General features: G+C 46.9%; 2 protein-coding genes across 2 annotated transcripts in view; one reads left to right on the top strand and one right to left on the bottom strand.

The window, feature by feature from the left end:
• Positions 1-1026: 1026 nt before the first annotated feature.
• MSMP (microseminoprotein, prostate associated) lies at positions 1027-17903 on the top strand. Its single transcript, XM_083155491.1, has 3 exons — positions 1027-1274; positions 12687-12795; positions 17410-17903. The coding sequence occupies exons 1-3, from the start codon at positions 1058-1060 to the stop codon at positions 17597-17599; spliced, it is 516 nt and encodes a 171-aa protein (XP_083011617.1). The 5' UTR covers positions 1027-1057; the 3' UTR covers positions 17600-17903.
• RGP1 (RGP1 partner of RAB6A GEF complex) overlaps positions 17332-25056 on the bottom strand; it is a 22062-nt gene continuing 14337 nt past the window's right edge. The window contains exons 8-9 of the mRNA XM_083155489.1: positions 18844-19021; positions 17332-18505 (exon numbers count right to left, since the gene is read on the bottom strand). Coding sequence (XP_083011615.1) covers positions 18282-18505; positions 18844-19021 — 402 coding nt within the window. The 3' untranslated portion in view covers positions 17332-18281. The remainder of the gene's footprint in view (positions 18506-18843; positions 19022-25056) is intronic.

Here is a 25056-nt window from a genome sequence, read left to right as displayed (position 1 = left end):
CCTCATGTGAGGAGGAGAAGTAGGAACATCACCCAGAAGCCCCCATGTGAGGACGCGTAGTGGGAACATCACCCAGAAGCCCCCATGTGAGGACGCGTAGTAGGAACATCACCCTGAAGCCCCCATGTGAGGACGCGTAGTAGGAACATCACCCTGAAGCCCCCATGTGAGGACGCGTAGTAGGAACATCACCCAGAAGCCCCCATGTGAGGACACTAAAGGTGCCCATTGACGGTCCGTTCTGTACTATGAGATGCGCGCTCCCGCGCATCTCATCGTATGGTACAAAAAGTGCCCATAGACGGTCCGTTCTGTACTGAGATGCGTGCTCCCGCGCATCTCATCGTATGGTACAAAAAGTATGTGCTGCACATAGTTTTTGTACTAGGTACACATCGCATGGGATCACAGTGTATGCACAAGGCATGCACTAGGGATGCGATCCGATGCGATGCGTGCTAATTAAGTCCCGAACGGATCCGTTAAACGGACCGTGTATTGGCACCTTTAGTAGAATACAGGTGGGTGGAGCACCCTATAGACTTTCAGCTGTAACTACAACTTTAGGAGCCACTACCAATGAGGTGAACACGTTGTTATTTTTAACTGTAATTAAGAAACTATTTTGAGAGGTTTTTATTTTTTGCTACAAGGAAACCTGTCACATTTACACTTTATAAGAAAATAAATTGGGAAACCAGCAATGCCCCCACCCCCTCGAGCTTGGCGTGTACACAGATGGGAACATAGGCACACACACATACATATATACCTGCTAGGCATGCCATTTATTGCTGTGCAGCGCAGCTTACACTCTAATTGCCGAGGAGCAAGTTTCCCATTTCCCCTCTCCCCAGAGCGGATATCTGGTGTCACTACGAGACATGCTTCGTGCTGATGTGTGAGAGGTCCAGAGAGGGTTCCTCAGGATGAGTGCCAGCCCTGGGACCGACCCCCTCAGAGGGGCACTGAATCACATTTTCACACCTTGTTAAAAACAAAAAGAGCCTTCATCAATGGTTTGTTTTTCTGCCTTTCAAATCAGGAAACAAGTTTTATGGGATTTCCAGGTTCTGGCCTGGTCCAGCACCAAAATGATATAAATATGTGCGGAGAGCGAGAGCATGATATCGGTGATACCGGAGACGCTGACACCCCAGGACCCACGGAAAGATACTGCGAGATGCTGCACCCACCACCATGGCTCCTTCTCCCACTGCTCATCAGCCTGCTCCTTCCATCCGGACAGTGTCGCTGCTACTTCCAAGCCAGGGGTGAGCATCGCTACGGGTGTATAACGCAGGACAGGGATTATATAATACTATAGAGGATGTATAGAACTCCATACAGGGTGTACATCAGGGTGACCAAACCTGTCCTCAAGATCTACCAACAGTGGCTCTATAGTAGGAATGAATGCAGCATGGTTAAAAATATGACAGTAATGACTACCGCTGTGCACTAGCTAGGTGATCTGGGAAATGTGACAGTTAGTAATGACTACACCTGTGCACTAGCTAGATGATCTGGGGAATGCGACAGTTAGTAATGACTACCGCTGTGCACTAGCTAGGTGATCTGGGGAATGCGACAGTTAGTAATGACTACCGCTGTGCACCAGCTAGGTGATCTGGGAAATGCGACAGTTAGTAATGACTACACCTGTGCACTAGCTAGGTGATCTTGGGAATGCGACAGTTAGTAATGACTACACCTGTGCACCAGCTAGGTGATCTGGGGAATGCGACAGTTAGTAATGACTACCGATGTGCACCAGCTAGGTGATCTGGGAAATGCGACAGTTAGTAATGACTACACCTGTGCACTAGCTAGGTGATCTGGGGAATGCGACAGTTAGTAATGACTACACCTGTGCACTAGCTAGGTGATCTGGGGAATGCGACAGTTAGTAATGACTACCGCTGTGCACCAGCTAGGTGATCTGGGAAATGCGACAGTTAGTTATGACTACAGCTGTGCACCAGCTAGGTGATCTGGGGAATGCGACAGTTAGTAATGACTACACCTGTGCACTAAGCTAGATGATTTGGAAAACGTGGACTGTTGGTCGATCTCGAGAACTGATTTAGCCTCCCCTGGTATATATAATGCAGTAGAGCAGGCATTCCCAAACACGGTCCTCAAGGCACACCAACAGTGCAGGTTTTAGTGATATCCAGGCTTCAGCACAGATGGTTTAATCAGAATCACTCAGGTACTAATTAAGTCACCTGTGCTCAAGCCTGGATGTCACTAAAACCTGCACTGTTGGTGTGCCTTGAGGACCGTGGTTGGGAATGCCTGCAGTAGAGGGTTTATATTTGCAGAAAAGAGTGTATATACAGTAATACAGAACCGGGTGTATATAGTGCTGTGCAGGGTGTATAACTCCGTACAGGGTGTATATAGTGCTGTACAGGGTGTATAACTCCGTACAGGGTGTATATAGTGCTGTACAGGGTGTATAACTCCGTACAGGGTGTATATAGTGCTGTACGGGGTGTATAACTCTGTACAGGGTGTATATAGTGATGTACAGGGTGTATATAGTGCTGTACAGGGTGTATAACTCCGTACAGGGTGTATATATTGCTGTACAGGGTGTATAACTCCGTACAGGGTGTATATAGTGCTGTACAGGGTGTATAACTCCATACAGGGTGTATATAGTGCTGTACGGGGTGTATAACTCCATACAGGGTGTATATAGTGCTGTACGGGGTGTATAACTCCGTACAGGGTGTATATAGTGCTGTACGGGGTGTATAACTCCGTACAGGGTGTATATAGTGCTGTACGGGGTGTATAACTCCGTACAGGGTGTATAACTCCGTACAGGGTGTATATAGTGCTGTACAGGGTGTATAACTCTGTACAGGGTGTATATAGTGCTGTACAGTATATAGTGCTGTACAGGGTGTAAATAATGCATTATACACACCGGTAAAGATGCATCGAGCGACAGCAAGCACGCGCTGAAGCGGTCAGCGTAAGTGACGCACTCCCCCCTCGAGCTTGCAAGTGGTACAGTCAAAGCAAAGGACTACGTCAGCCATTGTTTACATAATAATTATATAGTGCTGTACAGGGTGTATATAGTGCTGTACAGGGTGTATAACTCCGTACAGGGTGTATATAGTGCTGTACAGTATATAGTGCTGTACAGGGTGTAAATAATGGACAAGGTGTGTATAAGGCAGTACAGGGTGTGTATAAGGCAGTACAGGGTGTGTATAAGGCAGTACAGGGTGTATATAGTGCTGTAGAGGGTGTAAATAATGAAGTACAGGGTGTACATAGTGCTGTACAGCGTGTAAATAATGCAGCACAAGGTGTGTATAATGCAGGACAAGGTGTGTATAATGCAGGACAAGGTGTGTATAATGCAGGACAAGGTGTGTATAATGCAGTACAGGGTGTATAATGCAGTACAAGGTGTGTATAATGCAGGACAAGGTGTGTATAATGCAGGACAAGGTGTATATAGTGCTGTACAGCGTGTATATAATGCAGGACAATGTGTATATAATGCAGGACAAGGTGTATATACTGCAGTTCAGGGTGTATAATGCAGTACAGGGTGTGTAACTCCGTACAGGGTGTATATAATGCAGTACAAGGTGTATATAATGCTGTACAGGGTGTAAATAATGAAGGGCAAGATGTATATAGAAACATAGAATATGACGGCAGATAAGAACCATTTGGCCCATCTAGTCTGCCCCTTTTTTATCCTTCAGGTAATCTCTACCCTTTTTAATACTTATCTCTTTATAAGGATATTCATATGCCTATCCCAAGCATGTTTAAATTGTTCTACTGTCTGATGGGAGGCTATTCCACTTATCTACTACTCTTCCTGTGAAGTAATTATTTCTAACATTTCCCCTGAACCTACCTCCCTCCAGTGTCAGTGCATGTCCTCGTGTTCTATTACTTATTTTCCTTTGAAGAAAAGTTCCCTCCTGCACTATGTTAAAACCCTTGATATATTTGAAGATTTCTATCATGTCCCCCCTTTAGGCCCAGATCACCATGGGAAGGACTCATAGAGCCAGCTGTCAGTACAGTGTAGGAGCTGAGTCCTTCCCATGGTGATCCGGGAGAGTGAGTCCCTGTGTCTGAGTATGGATCTCTCCCCCCAGCTATATATGGTACATGGTGATAATAGAGCAAGCTGTCAGTACAGTGAAGGAGCTATGTGAGTCCTTCCCATGGTGATCCGGGAGAGCGAGTCCATGTGTCTGAGTATGGGTTTCTCCCCCATCTATATATGCTACATGGTGATAATAGCTCCTGAACTGTACTGACATCTAGCTCTATTATCACCATGTACCATATATAGCTGGGGAGAGACCCATACTCAGACACAGGGACTCACTCTCCTGGATCACCATGGGAAGGACTCACATAGATCCTGCACTGTACTGACAGCTAGCACTATTATCACCATGTACCATATATAGCTGGGGGAGAGACCCATACTCAGACACAGGGACTCACTCTCCTGGATCACCATGGTAAGAACTCGCATAGCTACTGCATTATCCGGACAGCTGGCTCTATTATCACCATGTACCATATATATCCCGGATCACCATGGGAAGGACTCACATAGCTCCTGCACTGTACTGACAGCTGGCTCTATTATCACCATGTACCATATATAGCTGGGGGAGAGGTCCATACTCAGACACAGGGACTCACTCTCCTGGATCACCATGGGAAGGACTCACATAGCTCCTGCATCATCCTGACAGCTGGCTCTATTATCACTATGTACCATATATAGCTGGGTAAGAGACCCATATTCAGACAGTGACATACTATCCCGGATCACCATGGGAAGGACTCGCATACTGTAGCTCCTGCATTGTACGGACAGCTAGCTCTATTATCACCATGTACCATATATAGCCCAGTAAGAGACCCATACTCAGACACAGGGACTCACTCTCCCGGATCACCATGGGAAGGACTCACATAGCTCCTGCATTGTACTGACAGCTAGCTCTATTATCACCATGTACCATATATAGCTGGGGGAGAGACCCATACTCAGACACAGGGACTCACTCTCCCGGATCACCATGGGAAGGACTCACATAGCTACTGCATTATCCGGACAGCTAGCTCTATTATCACCATGTACCATATATAGCCCAGTAAGAGACCCATACTCAGACACAGGGACTCACTCTCCCAGATCACCATGGGAAGGACTCACATAGCTCCTGCACTGTACTGACAGCTAGCACTATTATCACCATGTACCATATATAGCTGGGGGAGAGGTCCATACTCAGACACAGGGACTCACTCTCCTGGATCACCATGGGAAGGACTCACATAGCTCCTGCATTGTACGGACAGCTAGTTCTATTATCACCATGTACCATATATAGCCCAGTAAGAGACCCATACTCAGACACAGGGACTCACTCTCCCAGATCACCATGGGAAGGACTCACATAGCTCCTGCATTGTACTGACAGCTAGCTCTATTATCACCATGTACCATATATAGCTGGGGGAGAGACCCATACTCAGACACAGGGACTCACTCTCCTGGATCACCATGGGAAGGACTCACATAGCTCCTGCATTGTACGGACAGCTAGTTCTATTATCACCATGTACCATATATAGCCCAGTAAGAGACCCATACTCAGACACAGGGACTCACTCTCCCAGATCACCATGGGAAGGACTCACATAGCTCCTGCATTGTACTGACAGCTAGCTCTATTATCACCATGTACCATATATAGCTGGGGGAGAGACCCATACTCAGACACAGGGACTCACTCTCCCGGATCACCATGGAAAGGACTCACATAGCTCCTGCACTGTACTGACAGCTAGCTCTATTATCACCACGTACCATATATAGCTTGGGGAGAGATCCATACTCAGACACAGGGACTCACTCTCCTGGATCACCATGGGAAGGACTCACATAGCTACTGCATTATCCGGACAGCTTGCTCTATTATCACCATGTACCATATAAAGCCCAGTAAGAGACCCATACTCAGACACAGGGACTCACTCTCCCAGATCACCATGGGAAGGACTCACATAGCTCCTGCACTGTACTGACAGCTAGCACTGTTATCACCATTGTTGTCGGTTGAAAGTAATAACTCAAGCGACCAGGTTCTAGGATACAATGTGTTAAATATGGAGACTGACACAGGACATTTCAAAACAAAGATAAACATTTATTTAAGCTACAATAATAAAAACATGCAAATAAGTAACAAGTTAATACTCAGCTTTTATCTCAGATGTTTTAAGATCTGTCCTGGATGGTTGTCATCAGTAGTTTAAAGAATAAAAGTCCAGTCATCCTCAGGGTCCCTCTTTAAGTAACTCTACTGAGTTCTTACACTGAGGTGATTTAGAAATCTATGTCCGCTGCAGACAGACCTAGCTTCAGGAACTTCTGCTATGTAAAAGTCTCTAGACTTTATACCCATTCTGTGAAGCTGGATGTAGCAGTCTGTGCACAATATAAATTATCCAAAATGACACGATTCCCGTTCACATAGTTATGGACACAATAGCCCATACAGCTTACTAGACAGTTCCGATCAGACATACTGATAGCAGGAACATATATTTATTATAATCAGTTTGCTTAAACACTGGCTACCCTTCCCACACACTATATCTTCCACACCAGGTCAAGGGTAAAAGACAGCTGGCAATTAGAATGGAACTATATTTCTAACTGGTGCCTATATGTCTGTAAAAGCACTAATCCTAATAAAAAGTACATTTATATAGCAATGAAGTTATACAGATACAAAATGGAGGTTATACATGACAAAATGGCATCCAAAAAGTTATTAAAAATATCACCCTATACAATCCACCCTTACTTTTTATGAGATGGTGGTTTACAGTTCACTATCAGGGGCTTGATACTTGGTAACAGAGCCATTTATATAAATTTTTTTCTCAAATTCAGTCTTGTCAATGGTACCACTACCCAGTTTATGATATTGGTAGCAACCGAGGCATGAGTACCATAGTCCTTAATCTGCAATTGTTCTGCAGCTCTATAATGTCATTGTACAAAGGAGTTAGACCATGACTCCAATAGACCTTTTCTTGACTCAATATCATTCTTGTAGAGGTCTGTAGGATGGAAAATCCACATCAGGAGAATTGTCTTGACTGTCAGGGTAATGATGCCCATGATGCTTGCCCACAAAGCCTTGTTTGAGCTGTGCCCGAATAATCTGTTGTACGCCATCATGTTGATCTGGGGTACAGCCTGTGGGAAGATAAATAGACAGGAATCGGTATCATTTTCAAACAACATATTACACATCTGTCCTAATGCAGCTTTGATAATTTCTCCTGTCAATTTTTGTGCTACATACACAATGTTTAACATAATCAACTTAGAGCCTATAGCCTCACTTTGTGTCAGTTCATGTGGGATGTTCCCCTCTACTGCCCTCTCATTCAAACAACACACAGCTTCCTGAAGGACTTCATCCCCACCCTTTCTCTTATGCGTGGACATTCTTTCCTGGTCCTTCAGGAGCTCATTCATATATTCACTCAACATGGCAGCTTGCTGATAATGGGGAATGTGGCATAACCAGGGCACCCCCCACACAGCCACCCAGTCTTTGACTGTCTTGTCTATGAAATGTGTGTCATCATCAGACTGGATGTCTTTGGGTGTCTCATATAGCGACTGTAAGTCTCTTGACATTTTGATTGGAACTTGTTTGTCCACACTTGCGAAGAGACATGCTTCAGCACCACTCATATCATAAGTCTGCTCCTTGTGGTTATTCGGCAGTTGATGTGTTTCACGCTTCACTTTTTCTCTGGCCATACGTTGTGACATTGGGACACTTTTTCTTTCTTCTCCCAAATGGTATGGTTTTCTTTTCTTTTGTGGAGTAACCTTCACTGTTTCAACTTGCACCAGGGCATCTTCAATTTCATTGCCTTCTAGTCCATTGTGGGTAGTAATGTGTTCCATGGACACAGACCATTGATGACACTGGTTCTTCCAACTTTCATTCCACAGCTTGGTTTCTCCCCAGATGTCCTTGTCATGCACCTTCCAATTGTGCTGGTGCCAGGTGTAAATGGTGATGGGAGGGCCTTTAATTTCTTCCAGCAGCATGACTACAGCATGTAGTTCTGCATACTGACTTGTTCCTTCTTCACCACTCCCATGTATCAGTTCTTGGATGCTTCTTGTGGAGACCACTGTTGCTGACCTGTTTGACAAACTTGCATACTTCTTTTCTACTTTGGTCAGTTGGGTATATAGTTCTGTGATCTGAACTTGACCTCCATTGTTTGATAGTGGAGGCAACTCAGTCTCTGTACTTTCACAGTTCACCATTCTAGTAATGCAGCAGGTCACTTGAACAGGCTCTTGGCTGGACACTCCACCTCTTTCTGACCGGTACCACTGCCACTTCTGCAGCGTCTGCTTCTGGGCCACAGCTGTGTATGCATCTAGGCCCTCTTGTCTCACCCACCCTTTCACAGGTGTTTTTCCAGCGACATGTTGTTGCTTGGTGACATTTGTCACATGTTGAAATGCAGTATATGCTGCTAGCAAAGTCTTTGCCAAAAGTAAGTTTACTGTCTGTGAGCATGGTAACTGCTGAGCCCAAAGTCCAATAAAAACATGCTCATTTACTGTCATGTCCATAAAGAAATGCTGATCTCCCTGGATGGAGCCCAGAACATTATGCTCCTGGATATCTTGCTTTGCAGCTTGAACTGTATCTTTCTGTTCAGCTGTCCACACAAATGTATCTTTCTTTCTGGTAACACTTTTGTAGATAGGCCAAAGAATAAATCCCAGATGCAGTACAAATGATCTCCAATATCCAAGAGTGCCTAACACTTGCTGTGCTTCTTTGGCTGTTGTTAGAGTCTTTAGCTGGGATATTGCTTCCAACGCAGGCTGCGGTATTGTCCTTTTAGGCCCAGTCCAAATCATTACCAGAAACTTCACACTTTGAGCAGGGCCTTTCACCTTGTCCTTGATTATAGCCCACCCTCGGTTCTCCATATGTTGTACCAAGGTGTGTAAATCTTCTCCAACTTGTTCAGCAGTAGGCCCAGACAACATGATGTCATCGATGTAGTGAAAAAGAGTGCATGGTAACTGGGGAATTATTGTGTCCAGATCCCTGGACACCAATCCATGACAGATACACGGACTGTGCTTGTAACCCTGAGGCAGAACGGTGGGAGCCAGCTGACGACCATCCCAGGTAAAAGCAAATTGATCCTGACACTCTGGGATAACCACTTCTGTGGTTTGTATTATTTCTTCATGACCACTATGGGTGCAATACTGCTTCAGGCTTACAGGTTGGGCTGCTGGGGGTATGCACACAGGTTGCCATTTAGCATTCCCCCTAACTGTCAGATTTACTGCAGAGGTTGTGAAGGCTTTTACAGAGCTACCAGACATATAAGTGTTGGACAGGCTGTCTATGGGCGGCCCCTTCAGTATGTCCATTCCAATTATTTTGTCTAGTAACTCAAAGACCAACAGTTGGAACTCTGGGCATTGCCCAGTCCACATTCTGCAGTAACTCTGGGCCGTCCACGGCTTGGTATAACCTTCTACTGCTACCCAACTGGTTGTGTCATGATGTGACTGTAACAATGATGTGTCTACATTATCATTCACCAAAGTTGTGGATGATATATCTGTGCTTTTCTCTTCATCTTGTCCTGTGTCTCTAGTAACACAGATCTCATACTTAATTACTTCCCTGGGAGAGTGGGCTGTCAGTAACCCCCCTCCCTGTGAGAGAATAAAGTTTGTCTTCTTCCAGGGGGTGGTGAGTGCTTGTGTATTTCCACCCTTGGCTGACTCCCCTTCTCCCCATCCTGTGTCCCAGTGGGCTACCTTTGCTTTCTCATAGGGTGAGGGGCATGGAGCAGGCGGGGCATACTGCCTGGCTGATTCACCCACTTATTGATCAGTGTCATTTCCATCTATGTGCTCACACGGATCTGTCTGTGATAATACAATCATCTCCTTTCTTGCTAAATCCACACTTAATGAATCAAAATGCATTTGTGTCCCAGGTGTTTCATAATGGACAGGGTCTCTGCCTGGCTTTTGTGTAACCTGTCCCTGATATGTTCCATCACCACCCTCCTCCTGTTCACCTAAATCTGCCAGTTCCACACATTTACACACATGTAACAATCTATTTGATTCTGATTGAGTGAACAGTGGTATCGTGTATACAGGTACCCCAGGTGGTACATTTTCCACTACATAACTGGTCATGCATGGTGTTATTCGTGTCATATCAGTAGCTCTATGTACCAATTTCAACTGTGGATCAATATTTTGTTCACAAGACTTTACACAATCACACTCAACCTCTTCTAAAGTCTGCATCTTACTCTCAGGTATGTCATTAACAGCGTGAAAAGAATTATCATGACTACATTCCTCTGACTTGTAATCGTCACAGCAACTCTCTGCCTGTGAGATTTCAAAAATACAACTTCAAACACTTCCTCCTTTCTACTGCATGCAGATAAACCATGACACATCTCCCCGGTCTTCTCAGTGTACTGAGACCCATTGTTTAATGTATTCTCATAATGCGATCCTGCTTGCTGTATAATTGAAACATGCGCTTCAACAGGTTGAAATTCAGTTTCTCTTAGTGTATTTACACTCTCAATTTGCCTCTGTGAAGTCTCAGGACTAAACTTATTTCCCACACAAACAGCAGTTTCTATTGCGTGTGTATCAAGTTCTTTCTCTTTCAGTGGATGTAGCCACATCCCACTGTCTGTGTTTCCTAAATCAACTTGCTCATCACAAATACCTCTATTGGATATGTCAAAAATCACATTTCTCTGCTTCAATGTTAACTGTTCACAATCCTCTTTTTCAGCATTTTGCTGGTATGTAGTTACATTGTCTGATCGATATGATGCATCAACACAAGTCTGATCATTTGCAATACATTCACATACAAATTCAACATAATTTTCAAATATCTCATAAGTTTGTGTCTCACAGTCACAGCTGCAGCTCGGTAAGGGGGGACCAGCCCCACCTTCCTGTCTGCAGCATGTTACAACTCCACAAGACTTATCAGAATCTGACTTTTCCTCAAAACTTCCTAAAGTGAGACTATCTGACAGAACTACTTGGTGTTCATTTTTCCTAACAGTACACATTTCATCCTCTATGCTTATATCAAAAAGCATTTCCTCTGATGATACATTATTTTGTTTCTCACTCTGTTCATTTACATAAAACTTTAAACTTTCATTTTGCTCTCTAAGCATGTCACATTCAATTTCCACATCCTCAAACTGGTTAACAGATTGAATGGTTAAATTCTTAATTTCACTGACAATTTTCCCAGAATCACAACTAACATCAATTCTTTGCATAGCATCAATTGGATTCTTAACTTGTAAAGGCTGAATGTCTTTACAACACCCATCCATCAATGGTTGCCACCGGCCGGGTCTCGCAAACCATGATGGATGCTTGGAGCTCTTCTCAGAAGCTGCTCCCCTGAACCATTTCTTAAACAAACTCATGTTAATTTACAGTCTTAATTTAACCCTTTGTATCCTGCCGACTACGCCAAATGTTGTCGGTTGAAAGTAATAACTCAAGCGACCAGGTTCTAGGATACAATGTGTTAAATATGGAGACTGACACAGGACATTTCAAAACAAAGATAAACATTTATTTAAGCTACAATAATAAAAACATGCAAATAAGTAACAAGTTAATACTCAGCTTTTATCTCAGATGTTTTAAGATCTGTCCTGGATGGTTGTCATCAGTAGTTTAAAGAATAAAAGTCCAGTCGTCCTCAGGGTCCCTCTTTAAGTAACTCTACTGAGTTCTTACACTGAGGTGATTTAGAAATCTATGTCCGCTGCAGACAGACCTAGCTTCAGGAACCTTCTGCTATGTAAAAGTCTCTAGACTTTATACCCATTCTGTGAAGCTGGATGTAGCAGTCTGTGCACAATATAAATTATCCAAAATGACACGATTCCCGTTCACATAGTTATGGACACAATAGCCCATACAGCTTACTAGACAGTTCCGATCAGACATACTGATAGCAGGAACATATATTTATTATAATCAGTTTGCTTAAACACTGGCTACCCTTCCCACACACTATATCTTCCACACCAGGTCAAGGGTAAAAGACAGCTGGCAATTAGAATGGAACTATATTTCTAACTGGTGCCTATATGTCTGTAAAAGCACTAATCCTAATAAAAAGTACATTTATATAGCAATGAAGTTATACAGATACAAAATGGAGGTTATACATGACAAAATGGCATCCAAAAAGTTATTAAAAATATCACCCTATACAACCATGTACCATATATAGCTGGGGGAGAGGTCCATACGCAGACACGGGGATCCCCTCTCCCGGATCACCATGGGAAGGACTGTGGCTTGCCACAGGTTCTATTCTCCTTCTATGGGGTCGTGGACCCCATAAGGGAGAAGAGCTCATTAGTCAGGATCCCAGCTGTCGGAGCATCATCCGCCACCCATACATCTGGGAGGATGCACACTTTGAGATGAGTAGTAACAGAAGGTAAGGGCTATTGGAACTCCTCTATAGGTACCTGTATGTGACACTTATGCTCCTGTCTCACAGCTCCGTGTCGCTATGCCGGGAAGAGCTTTGGATTGGGAGAGTCGTGGCTGGGGCCAGGCTGTCAGCTCTGCACGTGTCTGCACCCTGTGGGAGTAGGATGCTGCGATATGTGAGTATCAAACACTCCATTACACAAGCCAGGGCTCATCCCCAATAGTACCCACTCCATAGGGTGAGCATTACAATACACAGATCTAGAGGCACGATAGGTTACATCACATAATACATCTCAGTCTCTCCATAGTATAATGCCTGTGGCTGTAACACATCTCGAACATTAGGAAAGTGCTTGGACAGGTGATCCTCTTAGGCTCACTTCACTAAAATCTCACTGCTGGGCTCCCTAATGAGAAATATATACCACTGCACACACCGGAATAAGGCAGAATCCCCAAAGCAGCATCAACACCCCAATATCTGAGATGGCACAGGATAAGTATCAAGGAAAGCACCTTGCCGGGTACGATGTGTTATAGACATATTAGCACACATGCACAGAACACTGCACTTAGATGACATGCCACAAAGTTGAGGTAGGAAAGCGCAGCATGCAGATAAGCCCAGGTATAAAGCAAACTAACCAGCCCATTGCAGATGCAATGCAACACAGTGGGAACCCCAAAGTCCTTATAGTCACGTCTGTTGTAGGTGTGGATACATCATTACTGATCAGAGGGTACTGAGGCTGGATGTATGAGGTATATCACGCTGCACGGTGTACTGAGGCTGGATGTATGAGGTATATCACGCTGCACGGTGTACTGAGGCTGGATGTATGAGGTATATCACGCTGCACGGTGTACTGAGGCTGGATGTATGAGGTATATCACGCTGCACGGTGTACTGAGGCTGGATATATGAGGTATATCACGCTGCACGGTGTACTGAGGCTGGATGTATGAGGTATATCACGCTGCACGGTGTACTGAGGCTGGATTATGAGGCATATCACGCTGCACAGTGTACTGAGGCTGGATGTATGAGGTATATCACGCTGCACTGAGGCTGGATGTATGAGGTATATCACGCTGCACTGAGGCTGGATGTATGAGGTATATCACTGTGCACTGAGGCTGGATGTATGATGCATATCACGCTGCATGGTGTACTGAGGCTGGATGTATGAGGTATATCACGCTGCACGGTGTACTGAGGCTGGATGTATGAGGTATATCACGCGGCACAGTGTACGGAGGCAGGGTGTATGAGGTATATCATGCGGCACAGTGTACTGAGGCTGGATGTATGAGGTATATCACGCTGCATGGTGTACTGAGGCTGGATGTATGAGGTATATCACACTGCATGGTGTACTGAGGCAGGATGTATGAGGTATATCACGCTGCATGGTGTACGGAGGCTGGATGTATGAGGTATATCACGCTGCACTGAGGCTGGATGTATGAGGTATATCACGCTGCACTTTGTACTGAGGCTGGATGTATGAGGTATATCACGCTGCACGGTGTACTGAGGCTGGATGTATGAGGTATATCACGCTGCACGGTGTACTGAGGCAGGATGTATGAGGTATATCACGCTGCACGGTGTACTGAGGCTGGATGTATGAGGTATATCACGCTGCACTGAGGCAGGATGTATGAGGTATATCACGCTACACGGTGTACTGAGGCAGGATGTATGAGGTATATCACGCTACACGGTGTACTGAGGCTGGATGTATGAGGTATATCACGCTGCACTGAGGCATATCACGCTGCATGGTGTACTGAGGCTGGATGTATGAGGTATATCACGCTGCACGGTGTACTGAGGCTGGATGTATGAGGTATATCACGCTACACGGTGTACTGAGGCAGGATGTATGAGGTATATCACGCTGCACGCTGCACTGAGGCTGGATGTATGAGGTATATCACGCTGCACGGTGTACTGAGGCAGGATGTATGAGGTATATCACGCTACACGGTGTACTGAGGCAGGATGTATGAGGTATATCACGCTACACGGTGTACTGAGGCTGGATGTATGAGGTATATCACGCTGCACTGAGGCATATCACGCTGCATGGTGTACTGAGGCTGGATGTATGAGGTATATCACGCTGCACGGTGTACTGAGGCTGGATGTATGAGGTATATCACGCTGCACGGTGTACCGAGGCTGGATATATGAGGTATATCACGCTGCACAGTGTACTGAGGCAGGGTGTATGAGGTGTATCTTGCTGCACGGTGTACTGAGGCTGGATGTATGAGGTATATCACGCTGCATGGTGTACTGAGGCTGGATGTATGAGGTAGATCACGCTGCATGGTGTACTGAGGCTGGATGTATGAGGTAGATCACGCTGCACTGAGGCTGGATGTATGAGGTATATCACGCTGCATGGTGTACTGAGGCTGGATGTATGAGGTATATCACTCTGCACTGAGGCTGGATGTATGATGTATATCACGCTGCACGGTGTACTGAGGCTGGATGTATGAGGTATATCACGCTACACGGTGTACTGAGGCTGGATGTATGAGGTATATCACGCTGCACGGTGTACTGAGGCTGGATGTATGAGGTATATCACGCTACACGGTGTACTGAGGCAGGATGTATGAGGTATATCACGCTGCACTGAGGCTGGATGTATGAGGTATATCACGCTGCACGGTGTACTGAGGCAGGATGTATGAGGTATATCACGCTACACGGTGTACTGAGGCAGGATGTATGAGGTATATCACGCTACACGGTGTACTGAGGCTGGATGTATGAGGTATATCACGCTGCACTGAGGCATATCACGCTGCATGGTGTACTGAGGCTGGATGTATGAGGTATATCACGCTGCACGGTGTACTGAGGCTGGATGTATGAGGTATATCACGCTGCACGGTGTACCGAGGCTGGATATATGAGGTATATCACGCTGCACAGTGTACTGAGGCAGGGTGTATGAGGTGTATCACGCTGCACGGTGTACTGAGGCTGGATGTATGAGGTATATCACGCTGCATGGTGTACTGAGGCTGGATGTATGAGGTAGATCACGCTGCACTGAGGCTGGATGTATGAGGTATATCACGCTGCATGGTGTACTGAGGCTGGATGTATGAGGTATATCACTCTGCACTGAGGCTGGATGTATGATGTATATCACGCTGCATGGTGTACTGAGGCTGGATGTATGAGGTATATCACGCTGCACGGTGTACTGAGGCTGGATGTATGAGGTATATCACGCTGCATGGTGTACTGAGGCTGGATGTATGAGGTATATCACGCTGCATGGTGTACTGAGGCAGGATGTATGAGGTATATCACGCTGCATGGTGTACTGAGGCTGGATGTATGAGGTATATCACGCTGCACTAAGGCTGGATGTATGAGGTATATCACACTGCACGGTGTACTGAGGCTGGATGTATGAGGTATATTACGCTGCACAGTGTACGGAGGCAGGGTGTATGAGGTATATCACGCTGCACGGTGTACCGAGGATGGATGTATGAGGTATATCACGCTGCACGGTGTACTGAGGATGGATGTATGAGGTATATCACGCTGCACGGTGTACTGAGGCTGGATGTATGAGGTATATCACACTGCACGGTGTACTGAGGCTGGATGTATGAGGTATATCACGCTGCACGGTGTACTGAGGCTGGATGAATGAGGTATATCACGCTGCACAGTGTACGGAGGCAGGGTCTATGAGGTATATCACGCTGCACGGTGTACTGAGGATGGATGTATGAGGTATATCACGCTGCACAGTGTACGGAGGCAGGGTGTATGAGGTATATCACGCTGCACGGTGTACTGAGGATGGATGTATGAGGTATATCACGCTGCACGGTGTACTGAGGCTGGATGTATGAGGTATATCACACTGCACGGTATACTGAGGCTGGATGTATGAGGTATATCAAGCTGTACGGTGTACTGAGGCTGGATGTATGAGGTATATCACGCTGCACAGTGTACTGAGGCAGGGTGTATGAGGTATATCACGCTGCACGAGGTATATCACACTGCACAGTGTACTGAGGCAGGGTGTATGAGGTATATCACTCTGCACGGAGGCTGGATGATGAGGTATATCACGCTGCACAGTGTACTGAGGCAGGGTGTATGAGGTATATCACGCTGCACGGTGTACTGAGGCTGGATGTATGAGGTATATCACGCTGCACAGTGTACTGAGGCAGGGTGTATGAGGTATATCACGCTGCACGCTGCACTGAGGCTGGATGTATGAGGTATATCACGCTGCACGGTGTACTGAGGCTGGATGTATGAGGTATATCACGGTGTACTGAGGCTGGATGTATGAGGTATATCACGCTGCATGGTGTACTGAGGCTGGATGTATGAGGTATATCACGCTGCATGGTGTACTGAGGCTGGATGTATGAGGTATATCACGCTGCATGGTGTACTGTGGCTGGATGTATGAGGTATATCACGCTGCATGGTGTACTGAGGCTGGATGTAAGGACACGGCTAGCCGTCACTGGAATGGAATCCGGTATATAGAAGCAGAGGTGCGGCACTCAGCAATAACTTCATCCAATTAAAAGGGGGACGCTTTAACGTTTCAGTATTTTACTTACACTGTTTTACTATGTGTATACCTCCTGTACGTCACACTTAGTGGAGGAGTAATAATAATCACTCAGACCTCAGGTTACATATAAATATAATTTTATTTACACAAACAAGGAACAGGGAGGACGGAGTGAGTAACGGTCGTGTCTTCCTCTAGCACCCAGCATCCCATTGACTTCCCTTCGTGGTGTGAAGCTCGTTACGACCCTAGGACCTGTCACATCTCGGTGGTACAGAAGGCCAATCCTAACCTGCCATGTGTCCACAGTGCAGACTACGAGTGGGGCTCAGCGGGAGCTGCGGAACCGTCCCAGGACAGAGTCTATCCTACACACCTCAGCAGATAGACATCGCACAACATGGACTGGGCTTCCCTATCTGACTCCTAACAACCACTCAGGCTGTGGTGAACGCCAGCGACCGCGCTGCTCATTACAGGCTACAGCCGAGGGACTAATACAAATGCCTTGTGCTATATCTGCAATGCTGGCTGCGGATTACCCCATGTAATATGCTGTATGACCACTTCTATATAAATGTGTGTTACCACTTCCATTGTGACTTCTTCTACTGTCATACACAGGGCCCGCCCACTACAGGGAGACAGGAGCTAGGATATACGGAGTCTTCCCCTCCCCCTGCAGGGACACAGTTATAGAGGAGCTGCCCCTCCCCCTGCAGCATCACAGGTATAGGGCACAGGAGGCTGCCCCTTCCCCAGCAGGGTCACAGTTATAGAGGGGCTCCCCATCCCCCTGCAGGGTCAAAAGGTATAGGGCACAGGAGGCTGCCCCTCCTCCTGCAGGGTCCCAGGTATAGAGGGGCTGCCCCCTCCCCCTGCAGTTTCACAGGTATAGGGCACAGGAGGCTACCCCGTCCCCCTGCAGGGGAACAGTTATAGAGGGGCTGCCCCTCCCCCTGAAGGGTCACAGGAGATGCCCCTCCCGCTGTAAAGGAAGGAAGATGCTATATATATATATATATATATATAAATAAATCACAGATGGAGGAAAGGACAGATACTCAGATTTATATGCTGATTGAGTGGGATGAGGGCACTGGAGACACATAGGAGGCCAGCAAAGGATTGGTGGGCAGTACTTTGATGGGTAGGTCCCAGCTAAATGTGTCCACATCTATATGCTCAGCTCCGGTCCAAGTAATGATCTCAGATTGGTTCTCAGGCACCGTAGGAGCCTCCACTGGCTCACGGGAAGTCACAAATTCAAAGTGAAGGCGCCACTTGAGGGAAACTACACGGAGACCAGAAGAAAAGAGTGTTATGGCGTTGCAGCAGATGACCTCTCCATCTAAGCAGAAGGTCCTTCCCCTTCTCTCCTCTACATCGAAGCAGAGCGCTCCTTCCTCTCCCCTACACCTGAGCAGCAGGCCATCCCTCTTCTCTGCACCCATGCAATGGGCTATCCCTTCCCTCTATGTCCAATAACCAGGCCCTTACTCTCGTCAACCCAAGTAATTGTCCCTCCATACTTTAGAAGCTGTCGCACCCCCCTCCTCTGCATCCAACCAATGGACCTGTCTCCCCGCTACACCTTCACAGTGGTCACTTCCTCTCCATCTCTATACCCACCAATGTTAGTGCTGAAGCCCGGGCAGGAGCTCAAAGGCACAGGAAGACTGAAATGACTGCTGGCTGTATGTAGGCAGGACTCATGATGCTGAGCGTGAGTACTGATAGATACAGGCTGTCCACGAGTGCGTCGGTACTCTTCTTGCACGCTCTCCTCAGTTTGAAGGGAGACCGAATACTGTGCAGAGAAGGAAGAAAGCAGAACATTTCCATTGCAGCAGGTGTAACAACACACCCGCCATACACACCACACAGTGCCACAGGTAATACACCCGCCCTCTGACAGTGTTATGGGGCACCTCACATACCGCACCGTGCCACAGGTAATACACCCGCCCTCTGTGCGGTATGTGAGGTGCCCCATAACGCTGTCAGAGGGTGAGTGTATTACCTGTGGCACTGTGCGGTATGTGAGGTGCCCCATAACTTTCAGAGGGCGGGTGTATTACCTGTGGCACTGTGCGGTGCCCCATAACGCTGTCAGAGGGCGGGTGTATTACCTGTGGCACTGTGCGGTATGTGAGGTGCCCCATAACTTTCAGAGGGCGGGTGTATTACCTGTGGCACTGTGCGGTGTGTGAGGTTCCCCATAACTGTCAGAGGGCGGGTGTATTACCTGTGGCACGGTGCGGTATGTGAGGTGCCCCATAAATCTGAGAGGGCGGGTGTATTTCCTGTGGCACTGTGCGGTATGTGAGGTGCCCCATAACTTTCAGTGCCACAGGTAATACACCCACCCTCTGACAGTTATGGGGCACCTCACATACCGCACAGTGCCACAGGTAATACACCCACCCTCTGACAGTGTTATGGGGCACCTCACAGTGCCACAGGTAATACACCCACCCTCTGACAGCATTATGGGGCACCTCACATACTGCACAGTGCCACAGGTAATACACCCACCCTCTGACAGTTATGGGGCACCTCACATACCGCAGTGCCACAGGTAATATACCCGCCCTCTGACAGTGTTATGTAGGACCTCACACACCGCACAGTGCCACCACAGGTAATACACCCGCCCTCTGACAGTTATGGGGCACCTCACATACCGCACAGTGCCACAGGTAATACACCCGCCCTCTGACAGTGTTATGGGGCACCTCACAGGTAATACACCCACCCTCTGACAGCATTATGGGGCACCTCACATACCGCACCGGGCCACAGGTAATACACCCGCCCTCTGACTGTTATGGGGCACCTCACAGTGCCACAGGTAATACACCCACCCTCTGACAGCATTATGGGGCACCTCACATACCGCACCGGGCCACAGGTAATACACCCGCCCTCTGACTGTTATGGGGCACCTCACAGTGCCACAGGTAATACACCCACCCTCTGACAGCATTATGGGGCACCTCACATACCGCACAGTGCCACAGGTAATACACCCACTCTCTGACAGTTATGGGGCACCTCACATACCGCAGTGCCACAGGTAATATACCCACCCTCTGACAGTGTTATGGAGGACCTCACACAACGCACAGTGCCACCACAGGTAATACACCCGCCCTCTGACAGTTATGGGGCACTTCACATACCGCACAGTCACCCGCCCTCTGACAGTTATGGGGCACCACACAAATCGCAGCTGCCTTGAATGATTTAAACTGGGTAATCCAGAATTCTACTGCAGAATATGGCTTTAAAAAAAACCCTGTAAAAAGCGGTTATTGTGGTTTTATCTGTGCTAGGTCAAGAACTTAGTGTTACTGACCTTAAATTTGTTATGCCTGATGCACCTATTGCTGTTGGTGGAGGTGTATTGGGAGGGGTAGTTAATTCAGGATGGACACATGTTTATGTAGGCTGATATAGTTTGGGATGTCAGTCTTCAGGCGTTACACCAGGAGGAAACCAGTAGGCAAAACAACACACCAACATTACTTCTGATGGACTGCATTAAAACCACAAATCTCAGGAACATCATGTGGCCTTAACTCACCTTTGCCATGAGAACACCTGGACCAGGCCCACCACCCCTACAGCTGAGAACACTTGGACTGCCCTAAGGCCTACCACTCATGGGGAGCATTGAGCTGTGAGGGGAAGCACCAGGGCCCCCCATACATGAATGTGCTGCCCACTTTCTCATAACCACCTGTACTGCTCTCATGAGACCAGGGCATTGATGACTATGAAAATTATTTCTAAATACTTTGAATTAGTCAGTCCCCAGCAAAGGTGTGTTCATGTCTTCCCCTATGCCACAGAAAGTACACTCTGGCCAAAGGAGGCAAATGTATGGAAGGCATAAAAGCACAGCTGTTGCACCGCCCAGAACAGCCCAAGATGCACCCACATACCTAGTGGAATGAGCCCGGGCCCCTGCAGGGACCAGGAGGGAAGTATCCAAATATGCCCGCTTGATGACAGAGCGAAGCCAACGGGCAATCGTCTGCTTAGTAGCAGGGAATCCCCTCTTTTGAAACCCATAGAGCACAAAGAGGATTCCGATTTTGCGGCACACAAAGATGCCTATGGCCAGGACCACCTCCAATGAAGACTGGGCAGGAGAAGCATCTGGCCCCCGAAAGGCTGGGAACACAATCTTCTGGTTGACATGAAACCTAAATAGCACCTTAGGGAGGGGAGTAGGAACAGTTCTAAAGACTGCCCAATCTGAATGAAAGATCAGAAACGGGGACCGACAAGAAAGAGGGGACAGGTCAGACACTCTCTGGGCCGAAGCAATCGTCCTGAAAACGGTTTTCAAGGTGAGCCAACAAAAGTCCACAGACTGCAAAGGCTGAAATGGTGCAGCCTGAAGAGCAGTGAGTACCAGGGAAAAATCCGACAGAGCAATCGCAGGAACAGAGGGAGGCTGGATATGCAGGACACCATGCATGAATGTGCGGACATACGGCAACAACACTAACTTCCTACGGAACAAGATGGACAAAGCAGAAAACTGTACCTTTAAAGAAGACAAGTGCTTGAAAGCCAATATAGTTGCCGTCCAGGAAACCCTCTTTATCCCCCCCCCCCCCCCCCCCCGATTTCTCGACAACAGATATCCACATTGCTACACTGCAAATGGTCCTCATAAAAAGGCGGGTGTCGCCATATTAGTGTCCGCTAATTGTTCCTTTACCATTACCTCTCAGTATGCCGACCCGGAGGGCAGATTCTTAATATTAGTGGGCCAGTTAGAAGGGACTGAGACCACACTTGTCACCTGCTATGCTCCTAAGACTAGACAAATTGCATTTATTAGGAATCTCTTCTCTACTGTGCAGAAATATGCCAAAGGTGCTCTCCTGATACTAGGGGACTACAACATGGTATTAGACCCGTCTATGGATAAGTCCCGCTCTTTAAGCTCTAGAGCCCGTCAGCCCCCTGATCACTCTAGGAAATTTAAGCAACTTATTAATGAATATGACCTACAAGATGTCTGGTGCGCTAAACACCCTGGTTTGAGGGATTATACTTTTTTTTCCTCACATCCCCACCAGTCGTATTCGAGAATAGACCTTGCTCTGACTGACAAATGGACTCTGGCCTCCATTCGTAGAGCTGACATCTTGTCCACCACGTGGTCAGATCATTCCCCGATGCAACTGGTGTGGGATTTGGGTTCATTTAGGATCCCTCCAGGCCCATGGCGGTTGGGAGGTGCAGCCTCGACGCATATGGACTCCAAGAAGTCCATCCAAGACTCCCTCTCCCTTTACATTACTACTAACAATCCAGATGATACTGGGATATTCACACATTGGTGTGCGCTGAAGGCTGTAGTGAGAGGCTCTGCAATACAGGCCGCTGCTAGAGCAAAAAAGGCGGAGGCTAGAGATATGTTGGCAGCTGAGGAGGAGCTCTCTAGGAAGCGGCCCATAAGGATAACCCCTCAGACGTAAATGTTCTTAAGGCACTTGCACAGGTTAGAGATAAGATCATTGCTTCCTCATTCCATGGAGATACAAAAAAATATCTCTAAGCTAAATCAGCGATACTACCTTTTTGGTAACAAGGCTGGTAGGCTTTTAACTAGGAAGCTGAGAGGCAGACGAGCCAAAGCTAAAGTAGATCTCTTAATAAATTCCAAGGGTGCTAGAGTTGTTGATCCCTTCCAAGTAGCAGACACTTTCGTGGAATATTATGGCAAGTTATACAATTTAAGTACGGACCCATACACTCCTCAGCCCTCAGAGGCCAGTATAGCTGCCTTCTTAGATAGTATCCTATTGCCCGTGTTGGACTCTGGTGTCTGTCAGGCTCTTAATGCTCCTTGGTCTCCGTCAGAGGTTGAGACGGTGATTGACGGATTGCCAAATGACAAGGCGCCCGGCCCTGACGGTCACCCATCTAACTTTCATAAATGTTTTAGATGGAGCTGAGCCCGATCCTAACGAAAGTCTTTAACGAGGCATCTTTGAATAAAGAGTTCCCTAGCGAAAGGCTTGAAGCCCGAATAGTTACTATTCCTAAGCCTGGTAAACCTCCCACCTCGGTTCAGAATTACCTACCTATTGCTTTTTTAAATACAGATTTGAAAATTTATGCTAAAGTGATAGCTAATAGGCTGGCCCCTTTGCTCCCGTCTCTTGTAGACGGTGACCAGGTGGGTTTTGTTCCAGGTAGACAGGCACCGGACAACACTCGCAGGGTCCTCAACGTTGTGGAAGTGTGTGATCGGGCTAAATCCCCACTACTATTGCTTTTGTTAGACGCTGAGAAAGCGTTTGATAGGCTACACTGGGGGTACTTAAGAGAAGTATTACTACGCTTTGGTCTTCATGGCAGGTTCTTGGATTCTATATTCGCCTTATATACTCAACCTTCCGCGAGAGTGTTTGTGAACGGATGCCTTTCGAACAGCTTCCAGATAACTAATGGTACCAGGCAGGGGTGCCCACTATCCCCGCTTATTTTTGTGCTAGCTATTGAGCCCCTTGCAGAGAAGATCAGATCTGATAGTCGTATACTCGGACCAGTCATAGGAAACATTTTACATAAAATCTGTCTGTTCGCGGACGACATTCTCCTATGCTTGCAAAAGTTAGAAACGTCTCTGCCTGCTTTACATGAGGTACTAGAAACATACTCTTCCGTATCTTATTATAAGCTTAACACAACCAAGACGGAAGCCCTCCCATTGAATATTCATACTGCAGAAGTAGCTCGCATGAAAGATCAATCGCTATGCGTGGCAAGAGAGAGCAATTAAATACTTGGGAGTGTTAGTGACTAAAGATACCCACTTGATGGATTGCAACTTTTTGCCGCTCATCAACTCCTTCCAAAAACTAATAACTGAGTGGCCTATTCATGAGATTTCATGGATGGGCAGACTAGCGGCCTCTAAAATGATCCTCTTTCCCAAACTTCTCTACCTCTTCCGTGCAATCCCTAGAAAACCTCCCAAGTCTTTAATTTGCTAAATCAATTCCCTCTTTACTAAGTACATCTGGAAAGGTTCAAGACCCCGCCTATCTAGACTTTGGGGGGAGTAGGATACCCTGATGTTGAGAGATATCATGACGCATGTTTACTGAGTCAGGCTAGAGATTGGTTCGATCTCAAGACCCCGAGGCCGTGGGTGGTCTTAGAGCGGTCATTAGCTTTGAACATCCCACTTGTCGATCTGCTTTGGGTTCCTTCCCCAGCCATCCCAAACAAATCGGACCTTAGCTTAGCCACTAGAACGACACTGGAGGTGTGGTCTGGGGTGCTTGGCGATACTGGAGGGCTTGGCATGCCAAGTGCAGAGATCTCTCTGGTGGCCATCTCTAAACGCATCCCGCGCAGCTACTCCAGTTCTCTGTCCTTCAGGAGAAATTCGGCCTATCTAAAAACAAATTTTATAAGTACTTACAAATTCGCCACTGGCTATCGGCCACCCGGGTGGGCCCGGCGCCTGTGTTGCCTGCTCCCAGATCTCTTACCTCCAAACTGAATAATAGGTCTCATAAAGGCGGTATCTCGAGGTGGTATGATTACCTAATCTCCGAATCCAAACAGGGGAAATTGCCCGTCCAGCTCAAGTGGGAAGCTGACTTGAATGTGTCTTTTAGTGAGGAAGTTTGGGACTCTATCTTCTATTCGGGATTCAAGATGTCCAAATGCATACAACATGCTGAAATGTTTTTTAAGCTTTGTCACAGGACATACTTTACTCCAAAGAGACTACATGCCATTTGGCCGACTGTTTCACACTTATGCTGGAGAAACTGTGGCGGTATAGGTACTATACTACAT

The sequence above is a fragment of the Crinia signifera genome, chromosome 1 (genome assembly GCF_055691185.1).
Source record: "Crinia signifera chromosome 1, ASM5569118v1, whole genome shotgun sequence".
Classification (NCBI taxonomy): domain Eukaryota; kingdom Metazoa; phylum Chordata; class Amphibia; order Anura; family Myobatrachidae; genus Crinia; species Crinia signifera.
This window is presented reverse-complemented; position numbering and strand designations above follow the sequence as displayed.

Bases quoted from the DNA above. Each gene is read 5' to 3' on its own strand.
- MSMP (XM_083155491.1), top strand. From the start codon at position 1,058: ATGGGATTTCCAGGTTCTGGCCTGGTCCAGCACCAAAATGATATAAAT. The intron at 1,275-12,686 runs GTGAGCATCGCT...CCTGTCTCACAG, and splicing joins CTGCTACTTCCAAGCCAGGG to CTCCGTGTCGCTATGCCGGG. The intron at 12,796-17,409 runs GTGAGTATCAAA...GTCTTCCTCTAG, and splicing joins GGAGTAGGATGCTGCGATAT to CACCCAGCATCCCATTGACT.